We start from the raw sequence: 9762 nt of genomic DNA, 5'->3' as shown, positions 1-9762 counted from the left end.
TGAAGGGCACTTGGACCCATGGCAAGCAATACTAAGTCTTCTGGGGGCACTGGAGCTGAGGAGGGGCAGAGAAAGAAAAGGTGAATCTTAAGTAAGATCAGAGGATCCCAGACCACAGCAGATAGCAAGTTGAAACCCTTCCTTTTACAGATAAAGAAACTAAGATTTTGAGAATAAACAACTGACCCAGGGTCACACTGCTAATGTCTGAAGCAGGATTCAAACTTGGTTCTTTGTGATTCCATATTCAGGCCTCTATCCCCTGGGCCACCTATCTGCCTTAAGAGTTAGAGAATGATGGAACACAAGGTTTTGCAAGGGTCAATGCCGAAAAATTATCCATGCATATGTATGGAAAACAAAAAGCTTTAATAAAATTTTAAAAATTTAAAGAGTTTGAAAATGAGGGAAGGTGGAGCTGAGCTAGACATGGGAGAACAGAGAAACTAGCTTGTCAATTGAATACCCTGTCAATGAAACTCTGCCCTACTCGCCTCCTCCTCATCCCAACCTCCAAATGGCCAAATTTCTGAAGACAAATTCCAGCAAAGGTTAAATCAGATTCCCTTCTTACTTGTCCACTGGCGAATGCTGGTCTTAGCATGGAGGTCACCAGCCCAGGTAGTGACCCACAAGACATATTCAGTGCCTGGCAAGAGGCTGTCAAAATGGTAAGAAACAGTTCCTGGAGCCACTGAGATATTCCGCACCAGGGTCTGGAACTCCGAGTGGTACAGCAGAAGCCGGTAGCCATCTTGTTCTCCAGGAGCAGAATCCCAAGTGGCCTTTAGGCTAGTCGGGCTCCCAGAGGTGTTGAGCCTCAGATTGTGGACAAGTGAAGGGGCTGCACCAGGGACAGAAAAGAAGACATCCAGTGGGCGGATAATGTAACCATCTCCCCCCATTTATAAAATTCTGACCCCAAATCAGATCATCCTTCTGAAAAACTGCCCACTCATGTCCAGTTGCTATCCTCTGCCAGTTCACTTGAAATTGCCCCTGTGGGCTGGTCTCCTTGCCTCCCACTGATAGCACTCACTTGTCTGAGCTGTGAGGGTGATGGTGGAATTCTGAGAACAGGGGAGCAGCACTGTCACCTCAAGCTGGTAATGGCTCCCGGGGACCAGGTCCTGAAACTCGAAGCCACTGGCATTGGGGCCAGCCTGGAGCTGCAGCCTCCCGAGGGGGGCAGAGGGGCCCAGGCGGGTGAGACCGAGGACATAGCCCAGCCCGGCAGGGACTGGTGCCCCCCAGCTCAGGACCAAGCTGGCAGGCCGGCTACTGACGTTCACCTGCAGGGGCTGTCCTAGAGGAGAACAGATCCATGGGATCAGAAAAGGATCAGCTGGAAGGATCATGGCAGCTAAGGATTTATGTTTTGGGGTGAGGCAGTCAGGTAAATGACTCGCTCTTCTAGTAAGGGGCAGGCAAGTATCCCGGGTCAGATTTGACCTCAGATCCTCTTCAGTGCTCTGTCCACTGGTATCATAGGATTTAGAGGTAAAGGAAGCTCCCTTATTTTTATGCCCCAAAGCCCGCCCTGGTCCAGAGGGAAACTGGATTTGCCTCACAGGCTGCTGGCAGGGGAACCTGGATCTCCTGCCTTGGGGGCAGCCCAGATGTCACCCCGTGGGGTGTGCACCCTCCCTGCCCTGCTTTCCCTCTCCTATCCCCTGCCCGGGCGGGGAAAGAGCAGAGGGAGAAAGTACAACTGTGTTCCATGTGAGCAGGGGGCACAGAGGCAGGAGAATGCCAGCTGATGCTGGAAACTTCCAGGGCACTTTGCAGGGGCTTCTCAAGCGCCTACCTCCGCCATCTCCTTCTGCAGGTACTTCTACCTGGTTGCAGCCATCGTGCTCCTATAGGAGGGAGAACAGTGGGGACAAATGGCCCAGGACCCTTCTCAGGTGGGGCGACGCAGGGACAGGAGGAAGCTGGGGAGATGGGTCGGAGGCAGAGAAGAAGCTTCCTCTTGTCTTCGACGCCCCGAGCACAAGCCTGCCTCCCCCAAAGGGGCAACCGGAGCTCCTGGGGCAGCAGCAGAAGGGGGGGCTGCTGGGGGGGGGGGCGCTGCTCCTCGGTCTGCCCGCAGCCAGCACGGGAACGGCCACCCCGCAGCCCTAACGCGGACCGGCTGTGCGTCCGCAAGGGAGGGGGCGCGCCCCCGCGGTCCGAGCCCCTCCGGCCGGGTGCCCACCTTACCTCTGCTAAGGACGCCCTGAGCCACAGGAGGACCGGGAGGAAGAGCAGGGGCCTCATAACCGAGCCTGGAAGGGATAGTTAGGAGCGGTGGGGGTGGAGCCGGCCCCTCCCACCACCCACCGCCCCCAACCTCCCCGCCCAGCCTGTGGGCCCAGAGCAGGAGGGGGAGCGCTGCCTGCCTAAGACCTGGCTGGGAGGAGAGGGCAAGAGGGAGGCCGGCTTGGCGCAGGGGAGAGGGCAGGCAGGGCTGGACTCCCTCCTGTCCCCCTTCTCTACTGCCAGCCCCAGCCCTTTCCCCAGCTCCTCCCTCCTCCCTTCCCCCCCCTCTCTCTCCCTCAGAGGGGTAGGGTAAATTTCCTGGAAGGGGATGTGATTCTCCACTCCTGAGGAGGAAGCAGGAGAGGCGCCTGTGTTAGACACAGTGAGGGAGACCTAGATGGAGATCTTACTTGCAAGGCATTTTCCCTCTGAAAGCCTGTTTTCTTATCTGAAAAATGGGTCTATGAGCCCCAAAGTCTCTCCTAGCTCTATATCTAGAATGCTCTGAGATAAACAACCTACATTCAAATCCCAGCTTCAAAGGTGACCAGCCGGAGGACTGTGGGCAAGTTGATCTATGTGACTCTCAATTTCTTTATTCATCATAAAAGCAGGATAATAATTCCGCTCATAGGCTTTTTCAGAGTAGGTTGGGGGAAGGTGCTTTTTCAACTTTAGTGTATCATAGAAATGAAGATGTATAAAGGCAGTGTGAGCAGCCCAGAAGGGCTGTCTAGTGATGGCCAGATTGTCCCGAATGGGCACAAGGCTTCAGCCTGCATGTGTCTGCATACACACATGCTTCTGTGGGCAGGTGGAACACCAAGTCACAGAATTAAATATTTCAGAAGCCATCTAATTTACCCTTTCATTTTACAGAGCAGAACGGGGACTGGAATCTAGGTCAAGGCGTGGCAGGGAAGGGAACAAACATCTACTGAGCACCTACTATGTGTCAGGCACTGGGCTAAGCAGAGCTTTACAAATATCTCATTTGATCCTCATGACAACCCTAGAGATAAGGGCTATTATTATCCCCATTGTAAGTAATTTGCCCAGTCACACAACTTCAAGTCTTCCTGACTTCAGACTTATAGCTCTATTTATTAGGCCACAGAGTTATGATTATGATCACAAAATCATAGGATTATGAATCAAGAGATTGGGACTTTTCAAGGTTGTTTTATCCACCTCTTCCTTTTTTACAGAAAAGGAAATGAAGGCCCATCGACATTAAATGACTGGCCCATGATTGGGACACAGATCTCTGATTCCAAACTCAGCCCCTTTTCCGCTGCCTCCTCTGTGTTGAGGAAATGAAGGGAAGACCAGTTACAAGATGGAGTTGGTTTAGTGTAGGAATCAATCAGCACAGTCCCTAGTGGGGAACATTGAGAAGAAGCCAGGCGTCAGTCAGGTCTTGCCCTCCACCAACCCAGAATGGAGGAGCCCTGATGGGCTGTGAAAGAAAGGGGATGTAGGTGACCTAACAGGGGCCCAGTGCCCTTTGCCCAAACTGGTTCCTCCTGCCCCACACAGTCCCTCCACTCTGCCCAGGCCAGACCCATCAGAGCCACAGCCAGGGGCCCTTACCCCACCTTAGAAACAGAAGCGGGCCAGGGCATGGGAAAGCTGGGGTGATGGGGAATGGGTGGTAGGGGTGGGTATACTGGCTTTGAGAGGGGGAAAGAGGGGATGGGTAGGGCAAGGAAAGGGCAGGGATGAGGAACAGGAGTCGTGGACATTCTGCAAGAACCAGGCATCCTAAAGGGGAACCTAGAGAGAACTCCACTGTGCTTTTGCCTCCGGGCTCCCCCTCCTACTACAGACTAAGCTGGGGGGTTGCTCCCTTCCCCCCAGTCTGGCCCCAAACCTCAGAGCTGCCGCCAGGCCCCTGGATAAGGGCCTGGAAACTTAGGAGTTGCAGACTCATCAGATTTTCCAGGCTCTGGGCTCAGGGGAATGGGGCTGGTGAAGGGGGGAGACGGGCAGGGAGGCCGATGTTAGGCCAAAGAGGAAGCCTGCTAACCTCATCCCATGCTCGGGGCCCCCATCCCCAGCAAGCCTCAGTTCCCCTATCCCACACCCCCCCTTTCTAAAAAACAGGACTTTAAAAGAGAAGGAAAGCAATGAGCATGGAGGATACAGACCAAGCCTGATGGGATAGGCAGGGGTCTCTAGGCCACATCTGGAGAGGGCCATGATCTGGGCAGGGAGGGAGGAGACTGTGAGGAATGGCCTGAAGAGCCCGACAATTGTGGCACAGAGCTCTGCCCTGCTATGTGTCTCTCTTTGCTTCTCTTGTTTCTCTCTCCACCCTAGCACGTCTCTGGGTATATGTCTGTCTTTCTTTCTCTGTGTCTGTCTCTTTCTGTTTCTGTCTCTGTCTCTCTTTCTCTGTGTCTATCTCTCTCTGTCTCTGTGTAGAGACACAGTTCTTTGTGTGTCTCTCTCACTCTGTCTCTCTGTTTCTCTCTCCCTCCCTCCCTCTTTCCCCCTCCCTCCCTCTTTCCCAATATCTCTCTCTCTCTCTCTCTCTCTCTCTCTCTCTCTCTCTCTCTCTCTCTCTCTCTCTCTCTCTCTCTCTCTCTTTCTATCTCTCTCATCCCACTCTGAAAGATCAGGGAGTGCCAGGGGCCGGACTTAACTAACTCCATCCTGTGAGTCTCAGAAGGCCAAAGCTCCGCAGAGAGCAAAAAAAGAAGATGATAAGGGACAGAAAACAGACTACTCCCAAACATTCAGCATGCAGGGTCCTCAAGAGACCAGAAAATATTCCTCTCAACTAGAGTGACTTATATAAACTGATGCTGAATGAAATGAGCAGAACTAGGCAATCATTATATACAGCAACAATAATACTATATGATGATCAATTCTGATGGAAGTGGCCATCTTCAACAATGAGATGGATCAAATCAGTTCCAATAGAGCAGTAATGAACTGAACCAGCTACATCCAGTGAAAGAACTCTGGGAGATGACTATGAACCATTACATAGAATTCCCAATCCCTCTAATTTTGTCTGCCTGCATTTTTTATTTCCTTCACAGGCTAATTGTACACTATTTCAAAGTCTGATTCTTTTCGTACAGCAAAATAACTGTTTGGACATGTATACATATATTGTATTTAACTTATACTTAATGTATTTAACATGTATGGGTCAACCTGCCATTGGGGGAAGGAGGGAAAAAGTTGGAACAAAAGGTTTGGCAATTGTCAATGCTGAAAAATTACCCATGCATATATCTGGTAAATAAAAAGCTATAATAATAATTAAAAAAAAAAAGATTCAGTGGTCCTTTCTTATTACCTTGACCTGGTGATTCAGGCATTCCCCCCACAGAATGAGGGTGAGAATAGTGAGTAAGAAGGATGAAGGGACTTGCAGGAGCAAGGGCCCACCTCTTGCGGCCTTCTTCCTACCAATGCTACCATAAGAAAGAAGGGAAGATCTAAGCTGCTATTTTGACGTAGGGATAGATAAAAAAGGCACCTGGGAATTGTGTGTGTGAGTGTGTGTAATGAGTGCAAATGTGTGAGGAGGACACTGAATGTACACATCGTAAGTATGTGCATGCTTATGTCTAAGAATATATTTCATCTGTGCATATAACAACACGGAATGTGAGACACCTGACAAAAAGCATCCGTGGGTATATAAAGTACACATAAAATACACATCATATATACATGTATGCTTGTTCTCAGGTGCTTATATCCCAGCATCTGACACAGTGCCAGCACAAAGATGATGTTTAATAAATGTTTCTCGATCTACTATGAGTATGTGCAAGTATGTGCTCATGTAAGTGTGAATGTATGTTTTATGGTGTGGGTGAGGTTACTGTATACACACATATTGGACATTCAAGTGCCAAAATTATCCAGAACTTACCCTGTCCAAAACAGAACTCATTATCTTTCTCCCTAGGACCTACTCCTCTACCAAACTTATCCATTTATATATATATATATATATATATATATATATAGATATAGATATATATAAATATATAACAATATATATAAATATATTTTCCCCTGGATCATTATACACTTCAACAATGATACTGTATGAGGATGTATTCTGATGGAAGTGGATTTCTTCAACATAGAGAAGAGCTAATCGAATTTCAATTGATCTATGATGGACAGAATCAGCTACATCCAGAAAAGGAACACTGGGAAATGAGTATAAATTGAGAGCATTGAGTTTTTTTTTGTTTGTTTGTTTTTAATTTTTTTATTCTGAGGCTGGGGTTAAGTGACTTGCCCAGGGTCACACAGCTAGGAAGTGTTAAGTGTCTGAGGTCAGATTTGAACTCGGGTCCTCCTGAATTCAAGGCTGGTGCTCTATCCACTGCGCCACCTAGCTGCCCCTGTTTGTTTTGTTTTTTTTATTTGGTTTCTCTTCCCAGATTATTTTTACCTTGCGAATACAGTCCTTCCTTTGCAACAACAACAACAACAACAAAATTCGGTTCTGCACATATATATTGTACCTAGGATATACTATAACATATTTAATATGTATGGGAATGCCTGCCATCTAGGGGAGGGGGTGGAGGGAAGGAGGGGAAAAACTCAGAACAGAAGGGAGTCCAAGGGATAATGTTGTAAAAAAAAAATAAATTACCTATGCATATGTACTGTCAAAGAAAATGTTATAATTATAAAAATTAATAAATATATATATATATATATTTTCCCCTGTAAGCAATTGGGGTTAAGTGACTTGCCCAGGGTCACACATTTAGGAAGTGTTAAGTGTCCGAGGTCAAATTTGAACTCAGGTCCTCCTGCCCCAAACTTCTGCATTTCTAAAGAAGGAATTGTCATCTTCCCAAGCTCAGATTATCAGTGTTTTCCCTGTTCCCCACTCTCCATGGCCCCACATCAGTCCCCCAATCTCACCATTTCTACCTCCATCCATGATATCTTTCACCTCTGACCCTTCTTTCTCCTCACCGACCCCCCTTAGCCACTCTTCTTCCACAATGCATGGCCTCGGGATTGCCTTGTATTTACAGAATATAAACCCTTCCATTTCCAGGATGGTCCCAAGTAATCTTAGCAGCCTTAGTGAGCTCCTCTTCCCACTAGCTACAATCCAGCCCAAATGACCTCTTCGGTCTTCCTTCTTGTTCGGGGCATTCTCCAGGGCTGGAAGACCCCCCATCTCACCTGGGCTTCTCCCATTTCCCTCGTTCCTTCAAGGCTCTACTCCAGCACCACCTTCTCCTAGAAATCTTTCCTGACCCAAGTCTTTCCTGACCCACCCCAAAGCTGTTGGAGCTCTTCCCCTAAACTATCTCATATTCACTCTGCAGGCACATATTGTCCCCCTGTTAAAATGGAAACTCCTTGAGAGAGGGGACCATTTCTTTTTTCTGTCCTGCATCCCCAACACTTAGGCCAGTACCTGGAGGAGGGGGCCGCTGACTGCCTGACTGATTGATTCCAGGGTGTCTGTGTTTGTGCCTGGGAACACTCCCAGGCTGTGAATGATAAAGTGTCAAATCCTGGGGATGACAGACTTTCCTGGATCAGGATCTCAGCCTTAGGAGGCGGATACTGAGGTGCTGCCCTCCAACAAAGCCAGCAAAGGTACCAAAGAGCTCGGGCGCTAACTTGTCCCAGGGACTGGGGGAAGAGCTACAAACTTCCCACCCCAGGCTGCACTAAGACCCCTCCCTGGCCATCCTGGACTTTGCAGGCTACCTTTCTGTCCTGGGAAGGCTCAGACTCTCCAAGGGAGAAGGGGGTACCCGAATCCATAAAAAAAGGAGGAGAGAAGCTGGCAGCACCCTCTCCCCAGCCACAGGAAGGCACGCAGCCACAGGTCCTAAGCTCCCACCCTGAACCCCAGTTATCCCACCCCCACTGTGGCCCCAGAGTAGGGCCAGCTGCTTGAGGGCCAGTGTCCAACCACACTCACAGTCCCTGTCCCGGTGTCCTTTCCCTTCCTCTTCTTGGATGGGTCCTCCCTGCTCCAACCATCACACCAGCAAGACAAGCCTGGGCGGGCACAGGGGGCGGGAGCAGCTGCGCCCGGCCTCTCCACCCCTAGGACCTGGTGGGAGGAGGAGGAGGGGAGGGAGCAGGAGAAGACAAGCCAGGGGAGAAGCAATAATCCTGGACTTTGAATTCAGAGCTGCTGCACTGGGGAAACTGAGACTGGGATGGAGCAGAGAAAGGGAGAGAAAAAGAAACAGTCCTGTGCTCCACAGTTGGGCCAGCCCCTGAGCTGTCCATAACCTGACTCAGATCCTATGAGGAGGCTGGGACCTTGGCTTAAAGGTTGGCACCGGCCTGTTTGCCCTCCCCCAGAATCCTGGTAGGGGGTTGCCAAGGGGATGCATCCCGGAAACTCCCATCCCCAACCACTCCCCAAGGAGCTGAAGCTAGAAACTGGATAATCTCAGGGGCCTGGAGTGGGGAGGGGGATGCTGAGGGGAGGAGACTGGGGACAAAGCCCCTTCAGGCTCCAGACCAGAGTGTGACACTATCCTAGCTCTCCCCTCCTTCCAGAAGACCCGACTGGGCTGGGAGTTTACAAGTATGTGTGTGCGTTTGCCTTCTGCTCCTCCAGAGCACAGCCTGGCCTGGGCAACTCCAGGGGCATCTCTTTCAACCCAAAAGACCCATTCTCCATGGAACCAAGGAGGACTGAGGATTCTAACTCTCTTCTCTCTGAAATTTTCCCACATAACTTTGGAAGGACTATCATTCTTAGTATTTGATGCAAAGGCCTGGATACACAGTAGGTGCTTTTTCTCAAAGCTTTTTATTTTCAAAATATACATAGTTTTCTTTTTTAAAATTTTATTGAAGCTTTTAATTTTCAAAACATATGCAAGGATAATTTTTCACCATTGACCCTTGCAAAGCCTTGTGTCCCAATTTCCCCCCATGTCCTCCTCCAGAGGGCAAATAATCCAATATATGTTAAATGTGGTAAAAATGTATGTCAACTCAATACAGGTATATATATTTATACAATTATCATGCAATTATACATGCTATACATAATTATATTATGTATGTAGACATATTATATGTAATCATACAATTATCAAGAAAAATCCGATCAAAAAGGAAAAAAATGAGAAAGAAAATGAAATCTAAACAAACAACTAAAGAAATGAAAATGCTATGTTGTGATCCACACTCAGTTCCCACAGGCCTCTCTCTGGGTGCAGATAGATGGCTCTCTCCATCACAAGATCATTGGAACTGGCCTGAATATCTCATTGTTGCATATGCATTGTTTTCAACATTCACCTTATAAAAACTTTGTCTTCGAATTTTTTTCTCCCTCTCTTCCATCCACCCCTCCCCTAGACAGCAAGTAATGCAATAGATGTTAAACATGGGCAATTCTTCCATACATATTTCCACAATTCTCTTGCTGCACAAGAAAAATCAGATCAAAAAGGGAAAAAATGAGCAAGGAAACACAATGCAAGGAAACAACAACAAAAAGTGAGAACGCTGTGTGGTGGTCCCCACTGG

The 9762-nt window shown here is 48.6% G+C and overlaps 1 protein-coding gene across 1 annotated transcript in view; it reads right to left on the bottom strand.

The window, feature by feature from the left end:
- The window catches only part of LOC141565575 (receptor-type tyrosine-protein phosphatase V-like), a 41160-nt gene extending 32838 nt beyond the window's left edge, over window positions 1-8322 (bottom strand). Inside the window, exons 1-6 of the mRNA XM_074308806.1 lie at window positions 8186-8322; window positions 2203-2267; window positions 1808-1859; window positions 1040-1306; window positions 575-844; window positions 1-55 (exon numbers count right to left, since the gene is read on the bottom strand). The exon at window positions 1-55 is cut by the window's left edge and continues 209 nt beyond it. Coding sequence (XP_074164907.1) covers window positions 1-55; window positions 575-844; window positions 1040-1306; window positions 1808-1859; window positions 2203-2259 — 701 coding nt within the window. The 5' untranslated portion in view covers window positions 2260-2267; window positions 8186-8322. The remainder of the gene's footprint in view (window positions 56-574; window positions 845-1039; window positions 1307-1807; window positions 1860-2202; window positions 2268-8185) is intronic.
- Between the last annotated feature and the right edge of the window lie 1440 nt (window positions 8323-9762).

Source organism: Sminthopsis crassicaudata, chromosome 4 (assembly GCF_048593235.1).
Source record: "Sminthopsis crassicaudata isolate SCR6 chromosome 4, ASM4859323v1, whole genome shotgun sequence".
NCBI classification, from domain to species: Eukaryota; Metazoa; Chordata; class Mammalia; order Dasyuromorphia; family Dasyuridae; genus Sminthopsis; species Sminthopsis crassicaudata.
Note: the sequence above shows the minus strand (reverse complement) of the source record. Positions and strands in the feature narration are given on the sequence as shown.